Below are 20,782 nucleotides of genomic sequence, written 5' to 3'. Positions count from 1 at the left end.
GACTTCTCTTAAACAGGCCGAGACAGATCCTTACCCTGTTCAGCGCTGAACTGGCAAGCAATTCCAGCTGCAGTGCTGAACCGATTCCCTATTGAGAGTCTCCGCATTATCCTGTCCCCTCATGGGCAGTGTGATAAAAATCAAAAAACAAGTGTGACTGTGTCATTCGCTCCGCTGTTTTAATCAAGAGGATTACATCCCATGTATGTGTGCGTATGTGATGCAGAATGTATTCAGTGTGGGATCATCAGATGTTTATTATGTGTTGTGAGTGTTTACGTGTTATGATGAATCAATAACTGAAAGCCTAAAGGAGTTTTGTGATAGAATGACGTTTGAAAGAATGTGAAAGGACATTCACTCACAGACACATCCTGACACACTCTCCAATCCCTCCCTTCCTAATTTCCTCCTTCACGTTCCTACACACTCTCTCTCCCCGGTTGACTCATTTGCTTGCAAGGGATTAAGCAGGATAGCGAGGGATTACACTTCTTTTTTCCAAGAGGACTTTTCCGTGCTCTGCTATGGAATACTATTCACGTTCATATCTGAGTGAGTTAAAACTGGCCATCATCATGCAAACCTTCTTTAGAAGCTCTTCAGTGTGTTAAATTCTAAACTGGGATCTAAACAGAGAAGACAAACGGAACGTGAGGGAAGAGGGAGGTGAGTGAACAGTATTTGCTACTTAAGTCTCTGCCTGGATGTGGGTTTGTGGTTCTTGCTTCCCAGATTTATCTAAGAGGAAGCTCCCTGTGTGACAAATGTAGAATGCTGTTTATTTACAGTAATTATTAGCCCTTCCTTGTGTGAGTTCCAGGGATTCTCCAGTTGGATTCAACATTGTTACATGTAAATTCTAGACATATCCTGCAGTCAACTATCAGATTTGGTTATGCAAATGGACTCAAATGCAGAAACACTGAGGTAAAACCATTTTTAAAAGGACAGTAACTCTCAGAAAGGATATTTGAAAATATGACGTGAAGAGTTTTATATCACACCCATTTAGTCATAAAGTCTGAAATTAGGTGCACCTGTCTTGTTCAAAAGATATGCAAACTAATATCCAGTATTCACCTGCATTCTCCAGTATTCCAATATCCAATATTCACCTGCAGTGATCATAACAAATCATGTTTAGAAACATGCTCTTTCATCTGTCATTGTTATTTAACAATGTTATTTAACATTTTTTTAATCCAAAGCCACTCAGGGTGCAGTTATTACCAGGACAGGACCCTTAGAGTAACCTGTACTTAAGTGTTTTGCTCAAGGTCAAAACTGTGACAAGGGCATTCGTGGACCACCTCCATTCTGGGATTTCTGGATTTAACCTAATACCTCTGGGTTATCAGCCCTTACTCCTTAACCAGTTAATTTTCTTTCATTTGCAAATGTATCATTCACATGTTTATCCAAAATAACATATTATACGCTAAGAACAATGACAGTCCCTATGGACCAATGATCCTTAGAGTTTTGACCTACAAGCTTTTGGTTACTAGCCTTGATCTCTACCGGTGTTATTTGTCTGTAAAGGTTTTAATTGCATATCCAAATCATAATGTCTCATATATTAACCACTAAAGTAAGGTAAACCTGGAAACATGAATTGTATTTACAACTACAAAAAGTTCTAGAATGCATTTCCCAAAAGCATCGTAAGGCTAAGTAGATCATCGAGATCATCAGAGCCAATGGTTCAACGGTACTTAGGCTTGTGGTGCTTTTGTGAAACGCAGCTCTTGTTAGAACGTCTTATACAAACCAGTGAAGAGGATGTAACAGCATAAACATATGAATATAGCAGGCAACAACTGATCAGCAATTATTGATTTCATATGCTTATTCCTGCAGCTGTATATGAGGAGGTTCAGTGCATCATTTTTTCATTCCCTGAACCCCAAAACACTCCAGGATTGACAATGAGACCAGACGTGGAGACTGATCCTGGGTCAGCTCCACTGGAGATGGGAGACAAAGGTATGATGCTGCATATAGCTAATTTTGGAAGCTGTCAGCTTAATTTTAGTTTAGCTTTGATATTTAACAGCATGCTTACATTAGCACTGTTGTAGCTGCTGAAGAAGTAAATGAGCATCATATATAACCAACAGGAGTTCTGAAGGTGCTTGCATTACATGTTTCAGGCCTGACACAGATCTTGGCTCATGTGATTGCTGAAGTGAGGGGCTCTGTCAATAAAGATATAAATGGAGCTGAACTGTTGTACAGTCTTCTCAATGCCCCCTGGTTGCAGTCCCTACTAAAGGTAGAGTCCATCCTACATACACCTACTAACAGTCAGGGTTCATCTCCTCCAGTAAGGGTTCATCTTCTTTTTTTCTCTGCAGTTGTATGAATGTCTACAGAGGCACCTAAAGAGTCCAGCTAGACCGTATCTTTCCTATTCGTCTGGACTCTCTCTACAGGTCAGCTTCATTCTCACTGTCCTTAATTTTTGCCATAGTTTGTGCCAGTCATACCTTGTAGTATCAGTTCATATTTCCTTGTTGAGGTTCAAAATATGACCTCTAAAGCTTGATCTCTTGGTGTGCCTGAGGACTTGCAAACATTGCAGATTATACCAATCAGATTCTTGGACTTACAACCTCTTGACATCACATGAACATGACGTTCTTGCTCTGTGACTTTGGGTTTAGGTTTTAGCCTGAATCTGGGGGTTATGAGGTCTAGTGTTGGCCTTGGTCTTGGTCTGGTTTGGATCTAGGTCTTAGAACAGGGGTGGGCAAATTTGACCCTCAAGATCCACTGTCAATCTAATCTAACCAAAGTCTCAGGATGACTTGAAAGTTAGAGGCAGGTGTGATTGATTAGGGTTGGAGCTAAACTGCAGGACAATAAATCTCAAGGGGCAGAGTTGTCCACCCCTGTCTTAGAGGTCTTGGTCTTTTCTCCAAATTTTTGTACCAATACATTTTCATTTCCTAATACGTTTTTTTGACTCGTGTTTTGTGCACTCTAGATTCTGTCTGATTTGCTAGCAGTCCAAAACCCCTCAAATGAAGCTCGAGAACTGTATGCCCTCCTTGGTCATCCCCACCTACAGGTGAGCATTCTTTCAATAAATACATGGTGTTTTGAGGGGCAAAGTCATTTTCTTAGCCATCACCCTCTTCATTAAAGAGCCTTTCTAAAGTCTAAGGCCAGACATTATTGTAGTGTTTCAGGGCATACTTTATGGGCCAGTAAATGCTGATAGACACTGTTGTTGTGCCTTTTAATTAGAAGGTTTTAAAGTTGACCACTTCCAGTATTCAATTAGTTGTTTGGAATGTGTTGTTGACCACAGAAATACCAGAAACTACATGTATTTTTCAGGCTCTTCTCTCGGCTCATGACACAGTAAGTTTGAGGGACTATGAGCCAGATCTGCCACCGCTGCCTAAAGACCTGCCTGAAGACGAGGAAGCCATGAGGATTGTTTGCTTGGTCAAAAACAATCAACCTCTGGTGAGCATGACCAGTAAAAGGAGTGGCAGGCAAATCTAAGGCTTGCTTTTACTAACCTGGGATTTATTTTGACACTTTCAATACGTTACTGACGCCTGTCTTTCAGATCAGCATAGCAGCAAGGTTCAGTTATAAAGAATTGTTAAAAACCTTGTTGCTTAGGAAGAGCATATTTAGACATGATGTTTTTCCTCCTATATTTCTTATGTTTTAGATTGTTAATTTTTTAAGTTCACTAATAGCTGACCTGATCAAGTGTTCTAGTAAAAGTGTTTCTGGTAACTTTGAGCTGTGTGTTGTCATGGATAGACTGGAGCTGGTAGAGAGTTTCAAAGCCACTGGGACGCTTTAAGGCATGCAACCCACTATGGACTCTTCTCAGCTGGGAGACGTCTGGCTGGAGGCTTAGATGCCGTGTTGGATGGTTCCACATCCACCAAGACTCCTGCGTCCCCAAGTGTTGTTACTCCCACCACTGTACACCACTGCAACGCTTTGGGCAGTTGCCACCAGAACAAAACATTATGGAAACAGAGCCTCAGTTCCTCCACCCCTTGTGTCTGTAGCTCTGTTGTAATTGGTAAGGACCAAAACCCTGCATTTGGAGGTTCCCATTATTACATCCATCAAGATTTGCGACTTGTATGCCTCTGCTGAAAGCATTATCTAATTAGTGTTCTTTGTCTTCTTGTCTTCATCCATTTCACCATTCATTTCTCATTCTTTCTCTGAAGACAATTTGATTGACAATTTGGACAGTGGGGACAAGAGTTATTGCAGTTCTATGCTACATACATTTTCCCAACCGTCCCCATGGATTTCCTCATCATCTTGCTGCTTTCATGCTTCAAATCCTTCTCCAAAACCTTCTAGAACCACCCCTCACGCCCGAACCGCTCCCCCAAGCCCAATGCACTGTCATCGGGTAAGGGAGACCATCACATGCTCCCATACAAGGCCGGCAAAAGAGGAAGGTCTGAATGAATTGCGAAATACATTGCAGCAGGCCACCAGCTGCATGGAGCACAGTTCTGAAAACGTCCACCTGCTTGGTGAGAGGATGGCTGCAGCTACTGAACGCATCTCTGAGAGCGTGCAGGAGAAGTCTCAGGCTTTGGCGATGCTAACGCATGTAGTGGAGAAGCTCCAGGAGCTAGTATCCACAAGCAACACAACTTCAGAATCACCACATGGCACAGAGACTGCAAGTAGAGTGGTTAACCGGATGGGTAGCAGATCGCTCAGTGTTCCCAACAGTCCAGCTATTGCCTCATCCTCTCGTTTTCCTCATTGTCCTTCTGGCTCCTCTTCCTCCTCTTCTTCTTCATCTGCCATCACTTTGCTGGAGAAGCCAGTGCTATCAAAGGGGAAATCTTTTAATGCCAAAACAAATCCATCACCATCTTCTCAACGGAGACAGGTTGATGTACAACACCGGATGACCAATGGCTCCTTGACATCCAGCCCTGCCCAAAACCGCAAAGTGAATAGCAGCACGTTTAGATGTTTCATTAGCCAGAAGAAAAAGAAAAACAAGAAAAATGAATAAGGCCACTTCCACGTTTCCACGCTTATGAACATCCTTTCATATTCTTGCTGTCTCAAGCATGCAGGTCTTTCAAATCTTTAATATGTGTGTGTTCATCTGATATGTCACCACTGGTCATTGATTTTACCATTGTCACATTAGTGCTTGTCCAACCTTTTTGGAAGTGATATTTTTAGTGTTTTGTTTGTTTTTTTAATTGGTCATTCTCATTGGTTTAATATGACTGTTCATTCTCATATCATCATTTCTCTTAATTATTTGATTATTCTTTTGATTTTGTTTAAAGATCATTGCAGTTCATTTAGTCATTGAATATTGTTCCTGTCATGCCACTTCCATCAGATGTTTGATGAATGCATATTTTGTGCTTGATTCATATCAAATGAAGCCTTGTAGATATTTGGATTGATGTCTGCTTTCTTCTAACATATAGGGAGCAACAATCAGGAGAGATGATGTGACAGGAGAAATATACATTGCTCGTGTTATACATGGAGGACTGGCTGACCGCAGTGGTGAGGGTTGCCTGGCTGTACTCTTTTTCTGAATCCCTACTCTCTATTTTTGTATATTAGTATTACATTTCTCATGGAGTCCTGTTTCTTGTCTGTTTGCTTGTTGTTGAAGGTCTCTTGCATGCTGGAGACAGGCTGGTGGAGGTAAACGGCCATCCTGTATTTGGATTGGAACCAGAACAGATTATACAAATTCTGGTTAGTACACATACAGTACACTCTCCTATAATATGTTGGTCCACAGCATGGTATTCTGTTACACTTGTGTGCTTCATTCCCATACGGGTCACGGCACCAGTGTCAAGTCAAGTTGCCTTTATAGCTTTAGATTGATCTGTATTGATTGTCAGCAATCTGAAACAAATTCAATTCAGCTATAAGCAGTTCTACAAAAGGCAGCAATGTCATTAGCCAGTTCAGTGTCGATTGAATTCAGTTCAATGCCAACGTCATTTTTGCAATATGTGATTCAGCTGTAAAGTAGCTCTACAGAAAACAATAGTACCATCATTTTTTACAGTAAGGGATCCCAAACCAAGGATGTGCTGTACCACACAACAACTATGATAAAGAACACTATATTCCCACCAGTCCAGCTATTGCCTTATCCTCTCGCTTTTTTCATTTGTCCTTTCATGCTCCTCTTCCTCCTCTTCTTCTTCATCTGTCATTACTGTGCTAGAGCAACCAGTGCTATCAAGGTACAGCAAGGTATCCTAAACCAAGGATCTGTTGTACCAAACAACAACTATTCCCATTTCATTTAATGGGGAAACTGTGATCAACAAGTAAATAATGATAAATCAAAAATATTCATTCATTTTTGTGTCTTCATTTCCTACCACAGGCTCACTCCCATGGAACCATAATGTTTAAGGTGGTTCCCATCACTGACAGGCCAGTCAACAACCAAACCATGGTGAGTTAACAAACGTCAACACTAGATCTACATTAGTCTATATACAACATTAGTCTAGAGCTGTCTGAAAAAAATATTGTGCATCCAGTTCCCTGAATTAAACAGTATATTTGGCTCACTGGGAGTTTTCAAAAAAGCAGGAGAACCAATTATTGAAACAATGTCACACACTACTTTACTTTCCCCAAATGTGCAGCACACAACATTTCAAAATGCATTTGCTTTGACCTTCAATTTGCAGTATGACGAATGTTCCAGAAGTAAAACCATCTTAACATCTTTATCTTTAATAATTATTTGATTAGATTAACAAGAATAAAAACATTTTATACAAACTTGGAAAAAAGTACATAACTGTTTTTATGTCCAAAAACATTATTAGATTCTACGGATTGAATTATGCATGCAGTGAGGTCATCATGTGACAACACATTGGCATATTACTGATGTTTTTAATGGCATTGCTCTCCTCACAAGCTGTATGTGCGTGCCATGGTGGACTACAATCCCCACATGGACCCTTCCATTCCCTGCGCAGATGCCGGCATGGCATTCAGGAAGGGAGATATCCTGGAGATTGTGGATCAGTCAGACACTCTCTGGTGGCAGGCTGTAAAACTACCCAGTATCTCTGCCTGCGCTGGCCTCATTCCGTCCACCAGCTTGCTGAAAAGGTCAGTTCTAAGTAGTCAGGGGTTAAAGGTCGGTGACACAATAATTACACATCAGCATAGGCTGTGCGATGATGTGATGAGATTTGGCAGCGGACCTGAATGTGATGTGAGATTATGCTGATAATCACTGCCGGCCCCAATTTTAAAACCCAAATGTGACTGTGTGTGCATTTGTAGGAAGCAGAAAGAGTTATGGTGGTCTCAGCCTTATCATCCTCACACTTGTGTCAAAACCTGTGAGTAAACAGTATATGCTGTTATTGTTTTATATTTGCGTTTACTCAATATGTTTTTAATTCAACTGTTTTGTATCGGCTGTCTTTTGTTTCCATGCCAACCTGCAGTGAGCACAGTGGATGAAGGTGAGCATTTAGTCCAGTCTAGAAATACACTGACCTGTAGGTTACAATGTTCACACTGCCCACCAAAATAGACTTACAAGGAGTTTAGCAGAAGTGTGGGTGCAGAAAATATGGTAAAAATGCACTACAAACCATTTTTTAAATACTTATTATAGTTTCTAACATTGTAACTATTTATCAACAAAGTCTTTTGCATTATAGGCTTTTATGAATCTTGGAAAATGTTTGTGTGATCTACCCACCCAATACATCTTTTGTGGTTTATGCAAGTTCCATACACCGTAACATGAACATAAACAGCACTTTAAATATTCAGTAAATCCAGTTGATTTACTACACTACTGTTCAAAAGTTTGGAGTTGGTAAGATTTGATTTTGAAAGAAGTAATGTATTTGAAAAAATGTCTGTTATGCTTACCAAGGCTGCATTTATTTGATCAAAATACAGTAAAAACAGATATATTGTGAAATATTATTACAATTTAAAATAAGTGCTTTTTTTATTTATATTGTTATATGTGATTCGTTCCTATGATGCTAAGCTGAATTTTCAGCATCATTACTCCAGTCTTCAGTGTCACATTGATTCTTCAGAAATCATTGTAATATACTGATTTGCTGCTCAAGAAACATTTCTTATTATCAATAATAAAAAAGTAGTGCTGCTTAATATTTTTGTGCACACTGCTTGTGCGTGCAGTGTGAAACAGACCTTAGTCTCTGATATCTTTCTTTTTCCCCCCACTTTTTTATTCTTACAGAAGATGACATGAATGCCATAGATGAAAAATGTGTAGAAGCAGGTATTTTCTTGCCTGATTTAAATGAGTAATAAAACCTTAGCTATATAATGCTTGTTATACTTATATATATATGTGTTTTTGTTTCCTAATGCGCAGATGAGGAGGCATTTGAATCTGGTAGGTAAGTCCTGAAGATATCAGGAGAAACATGTACTGAATTCAGATTTAGGGTCAATGTTTCCGTCATTAACAGAGCTGCCCCCTGACCTGAACTATAGAAACAGCTAGATTTGTTAAGAAATATGGTATTAAAGATGAAGTATGGTTACAGATTTTTGAATGCAGCAGTAAATACTGTAAATAAATTGGCTCTGATCACTTTTGTTCCTGTTTCCTTCATGATGATTCATCAGAAGAGCTAAAGGATGGTGAGTGTATATAACTCATTACTGAAGAAATCATAAAGTTTAATATTAATTGTTGTTGCTGATTTGATTTTTATTTCATTGAGTCATTGCTAATTGTTCTGTGTTTGTCAATTGATGCATTAACTGTGTCTGGTGTTGTGTTTCAGAGGAGAGTGAATTCAGCACCAATATTGAAGGGATTTACCTGAGTGAGTGACTCTCAGATATTACAGAATTTACGGGTTTATATTTACTACAGCATATTTACGGAAGTCCATTTCTGCCACGGACCATAAAAAATGGCAAAAGCTAATTACAACTTTTGTACATCTCACAATTTAGAAATGGGCTTCCATGACATTTAAATGGTTCACAGCATCGTAACACTGACTAGATAAAGGCAACTTTGGTTGGTTTTGGTTTAGCTATGACTTTGTTGTAGATACCTAAATTTTGCACATACTAATGATTAAAATAAATGAATATTGACCAGTCAGGTAGAAGATGATATAAAAGCTGTCTTTTTTTTTTTTAGATGTTAGTTTGGTTGTAAAATCATTATTACATATTACATGCATTGATTATATTACATTTAAAAAAGAAATACAACACTTTCCACTCATTAACTTTTCATATGATTCTTTGCATTTATGATTGTGCTTTTATTCTGTGTACATCTTATTGTGTGTATGCCAGCTGGTTTTCGACGAAGTCTGCGTCTCTGTCGCCAACGGAGAGGTCAGGCATTTGGGACGTCCCAGTCCTGCACCCTACGCTGTCCCACGAACTGTTACAGTTCACTGGCCAAACCGTATGAGGAGGTGGTGCGGTACCAGCACCATCCAGAGCACCCACACCGCCTCATAGCTCTGCTGGGTGAGTGTGTCTCACGGGGCTAAAATCAGCCAGCAAAATACACATATTACCTTGTAGATCTTGTACAACTTACTGTAGCTGCGTTCCTGCATGCGCATTATCATGTATGTTCTGAAACCGTATTCTGCCGTCAGGTCCGTCTGGGGTCGGAGTAAATGAGTTACGCAGGAGGCTAATTGAGATCAATCCCAAGGTCTACCAAGGAGCCGTTCCCCGTGAGTTTCATTCTACAAATATGACTTTGTGTGATATAACTGTACATATGTAAAAATGTACATGCGTGCTGATTTTGAAGTTGACTTTCATTTCCACTTAGATACCACAAGGCCACCCAAATGCCATGAGGAATCTGCCAGAGAATATCACTTTATCAGCCGAGAGCAGTTTGACACCATGGTCTGCAATCACAGGTGGTCTAAATATACTCGGCTGCGCATAAACAGATAATTTTTCCAGATTTACTATGTTTTTTGGGGGGACTGTATAATCTTTCTATTGTTTTGTAATTTTAAGTAGGTCTGTGACCCTTTTCTTTCTTTCTTCCTCAGGTTTATTGAGTTTGGGGAGTTGAGAGGTCATCTCTATGGCACTAGCGTGGATGCGGTTAAAGATGTTTTGGCGAGTGGGAAGATCTGTGTGATTGACATTGAGCCATATGTGAGTTTCTCTTGGAACTATATTCATCTGTTGTTATAAGTGGCGCTTGCTAAGGTTTATTGCTAATATTTTGGGTTAGGAACAACCCCTTAACTCGTGTTCAGATCTGTTGAAGAGAAGAGTGTTATTTTATTTTGTTTTAGGGTTATTAATATACTATCTATGCTACTATATACTATTTTTAGTTATTGTTAACTACAAATTAGACTATAAAAACATTTTAGTTACTTGAAATAAAGCTAAAATAAAATGTAAAATATTATAGTAGATGAAAAATGTAAACTGAACAAAAGAAATCCTGCCATGGCAACTTACTGAAATAAGTTGAAACTAAAATAATAATTAAAAACTAAAGCTGAAAAAATGTAACTTTTAATTTTAGTTACATTTCTGGAATTTTTGTGTGCTTTTGCCATTTTCATCATTTTCTTATCGCTATGTTACATATTTAAATATTACTATTTTGGTTTAATTCATTTTTGTTTCAGTTTTAGTTTTTATTTCCAGTTAGTAATTTTAGTGCTTCAACTTAGTTGCCCAGTTCATTTCTAATTTTCATTTAAAGTTTTTCATCTAATATTTATACTTTATTTTATTTCCGCTTTATTTCAGTTAACAAACATGCTACAATCATTTTAGTTTTAGTAAACAATAATAACCCTGGAAGAGAATTGTGCTATTATTATGCTACAATAATTGTTTAATAAGAATAATTGTCGTCTCTTCTGGATTACACCTGACTTGTTCTGATGCTTTCTATGTTCTTGATCTCCAGGCATTAGAGTCAGTGAGGACTGCGGAGCTGAGGGCGTATGCCATCTTTATAAAGCCTCCTACTGTTGAGCAGATGAAATGCACACGAATGAACTCGCATATCATCACAAATTACTACACCAGCCGACCTTTTAAGGTGAGCTAGCATCTTTACCTATGTCCACTCGATTTATTTTTTACCTTTCAATTTATGGTTAGTGTCTTAAAAGTACAGTATTTCCATTAATCTCTGTATTTTCTCTCTCGAGAGACAGGATGAAGATTTTCAGGAGATAGAAGATGCAGGACGCAATATGGAACAGCATTACTGTCAGTTCTTTGATCATGTGATAGTAAACGACGGCCTGCAGGCCGCATGTGTGCAGCTGCTGACCGCAGTGAGGAGAGCTCAGGATGAACCACAGTGGGTACCGGCTGCATGGATCAGACCAACTGACCAGTCTTAATATGAAGAGCTCAGGGATACTATAGGAGAGCGGATGGGCATGAACATGCAAATAAACTTTCTTTTCAACTTTTTTTTGGGTGAGGATAATGTGTTTTGTCTGTAAAATGTTCGTCTGAATGCAAAATATGTTTACATTTTTTCAGATGTCAATCTTTTCTTCGCCCTTGTGAAAAAATAAATAAAACCTAAACATTTATTAAGCTCTCCAAAAGAGATTTGGTATTTTTGAGCACTCTTAATCCGTTTTAAACTGTATTTGATTGTGAGGATTTTCAGGTCTGGAGTGACAAGGCGTTAATCAGAAGAACTGAACTAAGGTCACTTGAGTTGATGTGTTAATGAAACAGTGGTATTTGAAAGAAATTAAACTTTTCACACCTAATGTTATGCAGATGTCCTTTTAAGGTTTTCCATTAAAGTCTATTCATAAAAAACAGGTGCTTCTATATTAAAGGTGCTGTATGTAAGTTTTTGACTCTACTAAAGCATAAAAATACCATAATATATTTGCAGATATTTAAGAAACATGCTAAGTTGCTGCCGACTTTATTTCAGTGTAGTGACGTATTTCCATCTGAAATGGAATATTGAGTAGACTGCCAGTTTACCCAATTGTATTTCGGGTTGCCAGTTGACATAAAACACATCCTATTTCATTTCATTCATCGTCAAGTGCGCTCGTTCCTGTTGTTGTCTTCAAGCTGGCAACCTGCGTGTGCGTCAAGTCTGTGGAGGAGGGGCCGGGTGAAGAAACCCTCACCAATATTTTGAATTTGGACTGCAATACCTAGTTCAATCACTAGGTGTCAATGCGAGGCGTTTTAGGTAGGCGTGGCTGACTCTGAACTTTTATAAAGAATATCTCTTTGGATTTGAGACTTTAGTCTTTGCAACTTTACAGATCTTCTTTATGCACCAAGAGCTTGTAACACTCCAAAGAGAAAGGAAAAACTGAAATCGTATCATATGACCCCTTTAAGGTAACACCACTAGCATTAAAATTAATGACTTCTTTAATGTAAATTATATATATATTATTTATTAAATTATTATTTTTTTTAATAACTGAACGTTTTACCCATTTCAGTCATAAATTCAGTTATAAATATTTAGCAAACATCTTTTTATTATTATTTTTTCAAACTTGCATATTTGACATGCATATTTTCCAGCTCTTGAGACTTTCTTCAAAAATAATTGTAAATAAAAAGAATAAGATATAATAGGATCATATAGTCTTTCTAGATAAACAATTATTTTAAAACGTAGGTGTAATAAGTCTTTTGTGTACATTGTAGTATGATTTCCAGCCATCTGTCTTGCCCTTTTATACGTATAATTACGTTCTGAATTGCTGCGCGCCTCTAGTACGTAGAGTACGTCAGGGAAGTTAGACACGCCCACCCGTCTCCAACATCAACAATAGACAACGTGCAAAACAAAATCTCAGACCACAAACGACATGAAAATACAAAGATAATTTTTGCTCAGTAGTTAACTCGACAAAGCTTTTGTTATTCAACTCCAAAGTATGGATACGGAAGCAAAGGTTTGTTACGTGCTTAAATGAGAAGCATCGTGTTCTGTTGGCAAGCAGTTACTGACAGACGCTAATTAAACTACTTCATCCTTTAGTGTGCATGTTCAGAGCTGTTGTTTAAATATTATTATTATATTATATGATTGTAGGTTCCCAGCACAAGGAGAAGAGATCTCCCTCCCATTCCTCAAGGACAGAGGGTAAGTCTGGGATATTCATAACATAGCCTGTGTGTTTGTTTCTTCTTGTTAAGCCTTTGAGCTGTTGTTGATAAGCCTTTTCATTTCTTTTTAATTTTACTGAGTACAAGCTTCACATTGACAAGCACAACAGTAGTCATAAAGGTAAACTCTCTAGGAGTCAGATGCTTTTGCTCCCCCTGTAGGTTTGTAAATGTTGAGGACTAGGCTTTCTGGGTTTATCCATTGCAATCTGTTTAAACCTCTTGCATTATGCTTAAAACCAAAGACTATAGAATATATAGTCTGGATTGAAGCAATACCTTATTAATGCAAATAAATGCAATAATAAATACAGTCAGTGCTAGGGTGAACATGTACATTTAGATACACAGAATAAATCTCAGAAGATAAACCTACTTTTATTGGTAAAAGGGTAAATCTCACAAAAATGGTTGAGAATTGCCTAGATCATATTTGACCCCTAAATCATAAGGACATTTATCCTAATTTGGGGGCTACTAAGGTTTTTTTTAAAGGTATTCTTACATTATTTTCATTACATTTAAGCATAATTCTCATTTAAATTTTCATTAATGTGATGCTTCATGTTGATCAAAAGTAAAGGCATTATAAAAATGTTTCTATTTCAAATAAATGTTGTCCTTTTCAACATTCTATTCATTAAATAATCCTGAACTGAATACTCATCAAGACTGCATTTATTTGTCCAAAATACTGTTTAATTAAATAAATACATAAGTAAGTAAGTAAGTGGTGGTGGTGTGTGTGTTTATGTCAGAAGGTAGAGTAACAGTATTTGATGGTGACTCCTGAGTAGCTCCTCCTTTACATAATCCTGCTGCTTGGCAGATGCTCGTCTCAGATTTAGACTCGCATTAATCCTTGCTTTAAGTGCTCAGAGATGTTTGTTTGTACATGTCCCTTGTGTTCCCCCTGTACTCTTGAGTGGAATGGCGAAAAAGCCAACGGTAAGCTTTGTTAGACACAATATACAAATGTAGAGCCCTCAACAGGTTCAGCATCTGATACTTGAGTTTCATTGGAACTCTTTATTGCTAACCTAATATTACTTTTGAACATTTTAGCGGGGACCACGAGCATTGCCATCTATGCCAAGGTAAGATCACCTAGCAGATCAGATGTTGTTTAAATTGTAATTGTTTTATACAGGGAAGTCATATGCTCTTCTTTTCCTTCCTCTTTCTTCATTATACCTTCAAACGCACAGTCAGGACACAGCAGGTGAGTGTTTCTCTTTTAAATGTTTTTCCACATTTGAGATCTCTTGGTCCAATCTTATTATGTATTTGAGTAGGTAATAATGATTAAAATTTGATGACGAGTCAGTTAGATTGATTTGCCTAAGGTAAAATTGCCGTTTATTGGTCAGTTAACATTAGATTATGTAATGAAGCTCTTCTGTTGTCCTTCAAAGAGGAGATTCCTGCTCCAAAGAGTAGGAAAAAGAAGGCCAAGAGGGATGTGGAGAGTGTGGATGAACATGATGGTGAGTTTAGGTGATATAAGCAACACATATGATAGGAGAGAGTGGGGCTAGTTGTCATAAGTGCTAAATCTCAGCAACTGTAAGGTCAAACGTCCAATGACTTGTTTCAAACCAGTGTTATTTTAGTATCATTGATATATTATTATAGTTTTTGTTAATATTTTGAATGAGATTTTATTTAAATAATTTTACTTACAATTGTAATAATTTTACTGGGGAACTTTTTGATTGTTTTTGTCATTTTAATTAGTTTTTAAATGATTTTTATTTATACATTTTAGTTCATTTAGTTTTATTATTAAATAACAATAATAAATAACAAAACTTAAATTACAAGTTAAACTACTTTCTATGGTTTTAGTCAACTATATTTTTCAAACACCATTTTAAAACTATCATAAATTAGGATGCTTTTGTCATATCCTTCAAACCATATTTTTTGTCATATCCTTCAAACCATATTTAACTGTTGGGAAACAATTGAAGATAATAAATGTGTTCATGAACAAATATAATATGGTTTGATGGCAAATGGTTTGATATTTTTGTATTTAGTCTTTTACGGTTTCATTGATTTGTGCATAATTATTAAAAATATTTAACTTTATTTTTATTTTTGTCTTCAAGCTGCTATTCATTGGCAGGTTCCCATTTTGGCATGTTGGTGCAAAAGTGCTTCTAAGCTATTGGGTCTTTAAGTGGTTTAAAGTAGTGCAGTGCACTAAATCAGCAAATTAAAGTTGTGTTGCCATTGCTTTTCCAATCCGTGTTGGAATTGTTTGCACATTTTACATAGTAGAATACATGGCTACTTTTGAATGGCTTTCAAAAGAGAGAAAAAGATGGAGAAAGATGCTTTTTTGGAACAACATCTTCCAGCAGAGTCTGGATACTAGACCTTGCAACCAGACAAACTTGACTGCTTGGTATCACCTGTAGAAGCATGGTGTGTGCATGTGATGAGTTTGTTTCACCCTTGACCTTTGTAGATGGTGGAATGGAAATGGGAGGGCTTACCAGTCACAGACAGTCTGAATGTCTGGAACCTTTGAGCCCAGAACCTGTGGACAATCCGCCACAAAGGAGGAAAAAGAAGAAGAAAGCACAAGCAATTGGTAGAAACACTGTTCAAAACCATGTCCTGTTCACTACAATTCATCTGATACCTGTAGAGGTGGGAGTTTATTAACATAGACCCCCCAGAAATAATGCTGATTTGCTCTTACTGGTCAGATGTGGAGGGAGATCAGACAGACCTGGTGTCAAATGGAGATATGGTGGATCAGCATGTCGACGAAGAGGTGACGCGCAAACCAAAAAAGAGAAAGTAAGTCTTTTTTTTTTAACCTTAAACAGGTTATTGAAAGGTTCCAGGTATTTTTCATGCACCACTGATGTGTCGTTTTTTATGAAAGCTCTGTTGGATTTAATTTGTCATTTCTCCAGAGTGAAACCTAAAGTCACAGAAACACAGTCCAACAACGAATTGGACATAGAGGATGATGATATCATCACAGACCCCCAGGTGCCTGTCCCCCAGCATTCCTTGTTCTCCGCTCCCCAAGGACAGAGCCAGCCTGTGGGGAAGGTGTTTGTGGAGAGGAGCCGTAAGTTTCAAGCAGAATAATGTGTATATGGTGTGCAGGTGTTTGCTTAAGACTGTTTGCTTGTTCATACATTGCAACTTTTGACATCTAAACATTTCAGTATGAAAGGTGAAGTTGTTTGTATGCAAGGTACTCTTTACATCATGAAATGAAGGTGGAGTGACCATGTATCTTTGGTGGCAGGTCGTTTTCAAGCAGCTGAGCGAGTGGACCAGTGGAAGGCCAGTGGCCCGATGGAGCAGAGCTTTACGGACAGCCGCTCAGTGTGGACCACTAGAGATGTCTCTTTGAGACTGCACAGCGGCTTTAGGTTTGCTTTCAACATCTGGTTTTAAATGAAACTTTATTTTCCAATTTGTTTAGATCTGTGCAGTTGCTTTAGACTTCAACTTAAAGGAGTCATGAACTGACTTTTTTATTATTTTGTACTGTTCTCTGAGGTCCACTTATAATGTTATCAAGATTTTTACATCAAAAAGCATCATAATTTAGAAGTAGTAGGCTATTTTCGGTCCTGTTTTTGAGCCCCCTCATCAGAACGCTCTGTTTGAATAGGCGTGGCGGATTGTAGACTCGGAAGTAAACGCCCACTGCTATGATTGGCAAAATACGGAGTGTATATTTACATTTAGTTAAAAGTGGCTGTAAGCTATCAGCTCCAGTGGCGCAGATGGATAAGCGCAATGTGGCATTACAGGGTTGAAGTAATATTAAAGTTTCTTTAAAACTTAATTACGTTATTTTGTTAGTATACATATTCAGCGCTGTTGTATATATTCTAACCTATTCTAGTCTAAAGAAGCTGAACCTAACAGGCTTTAAACAAAGTCTTTAGATTTGTGATGTTGTGCTTGTTCAATGGCTGACCTTCTATTTAAGACCCACGTCACATGTTTTCGATCTGATTTTTTTATTAACTCAGTATGTATGAGAACAATGATAATGGAATGTGGCATTACAGGGTTGAAGTAATATTAAAGTTTCTTTAAAACGTAATTACGTTATTTTGTTAGTATACATATTCAGCTCAAAATTTACTCAAAATATGATGTGTTATTATAGTTGGAGAAGTTAATAGTCAACAATTAGTATTTAAGAACATATTACGTACCAATAAACAAAAGATTTTGTATAAATACACTACTGTTCAAAAGTTTATTATTACAGTAAAAGCAGTAAAAATATGGAATATTATTACAATTAAAAGAACTCTTTTCTATTTTAATTTATTTTAAAATTCAATATATTCCTGTGATGGCAAAGACAAATTTTGAGCAGCCAAACAGTCCTTCAGAAATCATTCTAATATGCTGACTCGGTGCTCAGGTAACATTTCTTATCACACTTGAAAATGGTTGTGCTGCTTAATATTTTTGTTGAAACCATGATACTTTTTTTTGATGAATAAAGTTCAAAATAATATCACTTTTTAAAACAGAATGTTTTTGTAACCTTATAAATGTCTTTACCGTCACCTTTATTCAGTTTATTGCATACTTGCTGAGCAAAAGAAAAAAAAATCTCACTGACCCCCAAACTTTTGAATGCTGAAAGACTGTTTTCTAAACCTTGACTGTTGTTACTACACAGGGTGATTGGCCTGTTTTCTCATGGTTTCCTGGCTGGTTATGCTGTATGGAATATCATTGTGGTCTATGTTTTGGCTGGGGAACAGATGAGCACTTTTCAGAATTGTGATTTGCTTTGCACTTCACGGCCACCGTAGTAATAACATACAAAGCAATAGTGATCACATAATGAAAACAGTTTCTCACACTTGTGTGTTGCGACATTACCGTCGGATCCAATATAGTCGGCACAGCATCGTCTTTTTGTTTCAATCTTTCTGAAAATCCATGTTTGTAAACAAATCCGCAGTTAAATGAAGTGAACAAAGGACCAAGTTCTTACTGGCACGGTCTGGAATTTCATTAAAAATAAAGTTCGTCCACTCTTTCCTAAAGTTGGGATCAGAAGGAAGGCAATGCAAAGACTATTTTCTCCACAACTTGGCACTGCACAGCTTTTTGTTTTCTTCGGAGCCATCTTTATCCCTTGGTTTCTGCGTTGACCCGCACACCTCTCTCGTAAACACTACATGCGCGAATTTGTGGGTAATAATCACACTGACATCCAAATGCTAGTGTAAATCTGGAAAGACTTTTTTCTAAACCCTGACTGTTGTTACTGCACAGGGTGATTGGCCTGTTTTCTCATGGCTTCCTGGCTGGTTATGCTGTGTGGAATATCATTGTGGTCTATGTTTTGGCTGGGGAACAGATGAGCACTCTTTCCAACCTACTCCAGCAGTATAACACCCTGGCCTACCCCGCACAGTCCCTGCTCTACCTGCTGCTGGCCCTCAGCACTGTTTCTGCCTTCGACAGGTGAATCACCGAACCATAATGCCATTTCACGTGAACTAACACAAACAAAAGTCCAGTACACTGTTGCCATAAATATCTGTAGATGCCTGAGCCCTTGAGATTAAACTACACTTAACTACTTTGATCTCTCTCCAAACAGGTTGAATCTTGCCAAAGCTGCTACGACCATGAGGAGTTTACTGACCCTCAGTCCTGTGGCGCTTGCTTCCTTCTGTGAGTTTATCACATTTCTGTCAAAAAATGGATTTATGCACTCGTACAGAAGCCATATATATGATGAAAACAGCAATGTTTTCATGTACACCTTTTCTTTTTCAGTGTACTTTTCCGCACTTGTTTTATCATTAAGCCAGCAGATGACGAGTGATCGGATCAATCTCTATAATCAGTACTCCAGCTATAATGTGACACTCTGGTAAGACCCTCTCATTAGAGCATGCTGGGTAAATGCTGTACAGTAATAAGAGCCGAGCGGTTGTGGTGTCTCCTCTCAGGCAGCCGGGCTCAGAGCGCAGCATCCTTTACCCCTGGATCATAGTAAACCTGGTGGTCACTTTGCTGGTCGGGCTGGCCTGGGTTCTGATGTCAACAAGTCCAGATATCGACCACACAGAAGGTAAACACTACAGGATGTTCTTTTCACATACCAACATCTTATCCAGTGGTTTAAATGGTAGTGTACCGTATATATATTGCACATTAGTAGGTACATAAAGTATTCATTCATTACATCATAAAGTGGCACATTCCACAAGCTGTCGTTTTGGCAGACTGGCTTGAATATAAGCTGTTTTAGACTAATTAGATAGTTTTGAGTTCTGACACGTACAGGATTTTTTAATAGTACAATGACTGACCTCTTATATGTCAAAAGATCAAGGGAATTTTGATTTCTCAGTTCATGACCCCTTTAAAATGTATTTGATTAAATGGGTCATTTTATGCACAAGGCGCCTTTTTGACTGAAAAAGGTTCGATCGGATTTTTTTATTAACTCAGTATGTATGAGAACAATGATAATGGAATCTCTATAATCAGTACTCCAGCTATAATGTGACACTCTGGTAAGACCCTCTCATTAGAGCATGCTGGGTAAATGCTGTACAGTAATAAGAGCCGAGCGGTTGTGGTGTCTCCTCTCAGGCAGCCGGGCTCAGAGCGCAGCATCCTTTACCCCTGGATCATAGTAAACCTGGTGGTCACTTTGCTGGTCGGGCTGGCCTGGGTTCTGATGTCAACAAGTCCAGATATCGACCACACAGAAGGTAAACACTACAGGATGTTCTTTTCACATACCAACATCTTATCCAGTGGTTTAAATGGTAGTGTACCGTATATATATTGCACATTAGTAGGTACATAAAGTATTCATTCTGAACATATCTTGGTGTTCAAAACTGAAATTTTAAAGTTAGAAATTAAACTTGCATGAATATTACATGCATGTTGTTTTTTCCCCTCTGTAGAGTTTTTAATGTTGATGGAAATGGAACATCCAAAAGCAGAAGAGAAGGGAAACATCACTGCATAAGGCACCTGAAGGCATTTTTTCTACTGTATTTTGATACATGGTTGAGTTGTCATTGTATATATTAGAAATGTCAAACACTTGCCTATTGTAAGGTCTCAGCAATACATTTTTTTTTATTTTTTTTTTAAATAAACCATTCTTTGTCTGATCGATATACAAGTGATTTCACAAGAGGCCACATTCTTTTGGCATTTTATTAATGTCACACTGGAGCGGGCTGAGGGCGAGGTTTGGCCCGCTGAATTAAAACAGCCACCACAAGCCCACAGACACCAAACACAGTGAGAGCTCCTGCCGCCCATAATCCATAATCCAATATCTGTGGGACTAGAAGACATACATTTCCAGGTTAAGGCTAGTTTGCATGGGTTGTTCACTGCATGAATATTAAAAAACATAACACATCGCTTTTTATACCTTCTTTATCTGCTAGATTATCAGAAACTGGCAAATGGGGTACAAATATGACCTCCCCACTTGAAACTACAACCTTTTCCTCAGAATCCTTCAAGTCTTCTGAAATGGCCCTTCCTAAATTACAAAAAAACAAAAAAAAAAAACTTTATTCTTTTTTTTTTTTCTTGATAATGATGATGATAATAA

General features: G+C 37.9%; 3 protein-coding genes across 6 annotated transcripts in view; 2 read left to right on the top strand and 1 right to left on the bottom strand.

Annotated features, from left to right (window-relative positions):
• The first annotated feature begins 521 nt into the window (after positions 1-521).
• On the top strand, positions 522-11,770 carry LOC107706653 (MAGUK p55 subfamily member 4-like). Of its 3 annotated transcripts, none has more exons than XM_016510430.1 (22): positions 529-669; positions 1,864-1,989; positions 2,124-2,278; positions 2,361-2,438; positions 2,993-3,076; positions 3,349-3,480; positions 5,463-5,544; positions 5,657-5,742; positions 6,392-6,463; positions 6,941-7,137; positions 7,315-7,373; positions 7,482-7,499; positions 8,261-8,302; positions 8,399-8,419; positions 8,656-8,670; positions 8,817-8,858; positions 9,346-9,525; positions 9,660-9,740; positions 9,842-9,935; positions 10,074-10,182; positions 10,958-11,092; positions 11,211-11,770. In XM_016510430.1, exons 2-22 carry the CDS (start codon positions 1,932-1,934, stop codon positions 11,400-11,402), a joined length of 1,932 nt encoding a protein of 643 aa, XP_016365916.1. In that variant the 5' UTR covers positions 529-669; positions 1,864-1,931; the 3' UTR covers positions 11,403-11,770. The 3 variants fall into 3 exon arrangements, with proteins under 3 accessions (XP_016365918.1, XP_016365916.1, XP_016365917.1); XM_016510431.1 differs by having other exon boundaries at positions 2,157-2,278; positions 11,211-11,769; XM_016510432.1 differs by lacking the exons at positions 5,463-5,544; positions 5,657-5,742; positions 6,392-6,463; ... (11 more) ...; positions 10,958-11,092; positions 11,211-11,770 and adding exons at positions 3,790-4,060; positions 4,215-5,091 and having other exon boundaries at positions 522-669.
• Positions 10,978-20,782, bottom strand: part of LOC107706654 (zona pellucida sperm-binding protein 4-like) — a 15,672-nt gene continuing 5,867 nt past the window's right edge. Inside the window, exons 8-11 of one of the 2 annotated variants that reach the window (XM_016510434.1) lie at positions 20,597-20,710; positions 20,364-20,506; positions 12,139-12,142; positions 10,978-10,992 (exon numbers count right to left, since the gene is read on the bottom strand). In XM_016510434.1, coding sequence (XP_016365920.1) covers positions 20,382-20,506; positions 20,597-20,710 — 239 coding nt within the window. In that variant the 3' untranslated portion in view covers positions 10,978-10,992; positions 12,139-12,142; positions 20,364-20,381. Of the gene's footprint in view, positions 10,993-12,138; positions 12,143-20,318; positions 20,507-20,596; positions 20,711-20,782 lie in introns of those variants that run through there. The other variant, XM_016510433.1, reaches the window with a different exon arrangement.
• On the top strand, positions 12,801-20,294 carry LOC107706655 (transmembrane protein 237B). Its single transcript, XM_016510435.1, has 14 exons — positions 12,801-12,953; positions 13,094-13,144; positions 14,233-14,264; positions 14,376-14,389; positions 14,583-14,654; positions 15,644-15,769; positions 15,888-15,981; positions 16,101-16,261; positions 16,445-16,571; positions 18,457-18,648; positions 18,788-18,861; positions 18,967-19,063; positions 19,143-19,264; positions 20,115-20,294. Exons 1-14 carry the CDS (start codon positions 12,936-12,938, stop codon positions 20,177-20,179), a joined length of 1,245 nt encoding a protein of 414 aa, XP_016365921.1. The 5' UTR covers positions 12,801-12,935; the 3' UTR covers positions 20,180-20,294.

Source organism: Sinocyclocheilus rhinocerous, unplaced genomic scaffold (assembly GCF_001515625.1).
Source record: "Sinocyclocheilus rhinocerous isolate Xijiao unplaced genomic scaffold, SAMN03320098_v1.1 scaffold1285, whole genome shotgun sequence".
Classification (NCBI taxonomy): Eukaryota; Metazoa; Chordata; class Actinopteri; order Cypriniformes; family Cyprinidae; genus Sinocyclocheilus; species Sinocyclocheilus rhinocerous.
Note: the sequence above shows the minus strand (reverse complement) of the source record. Positions and strands in the feature narration are given on the sequence as shown.

What these genes read in the sequence shown, in the direction of transcription:
- LOC107706653 (XM_016510430.1), top strand. Translation starts at nt 1,932, where the DNA reads ATGAGACCAGACGTGGAGACTGATCCTGGGTCAGCTCCACTGGAGATG. An exon ending in ACCATGGTCTGCAATCACAG is followed by an intron (nt 9,936 to 10,073) that starts GTGGTCTAAATA and finishes TTTCTTCCTCAG; the next exon opens with GTTTATTGAGTTTGGGGAGT. An exon ending in TGATTGACATTGAGCCATAT is followed by an intron (nt 10,183 to 10,957) that starts GTGAGTTTCTCT and finishes CTTGATCTCCAG; the next exon opens with GCATTAGAGTCAGTGAGGAC.
- LOC107706655 (XM_016510435.1), top strand. An exon ending in AGACTGCACAGCGGCTTTAG is followed by an intron (nt 16,572 to 18,456) that starts GTTTGCTTTCAA and finishes GTTACTGCACAG; the next exon opens with GGTGATTGGCCTGTTTTCTC. An exon ending in AGATATCGACCACACAGAAG is followed by an intron (nt 19,265 to 20,114) that starts GTAAACACTACA and finishes TCCCCTCTGTAG; the next exon opens with AGTTTTTAATGTTGATGGAA.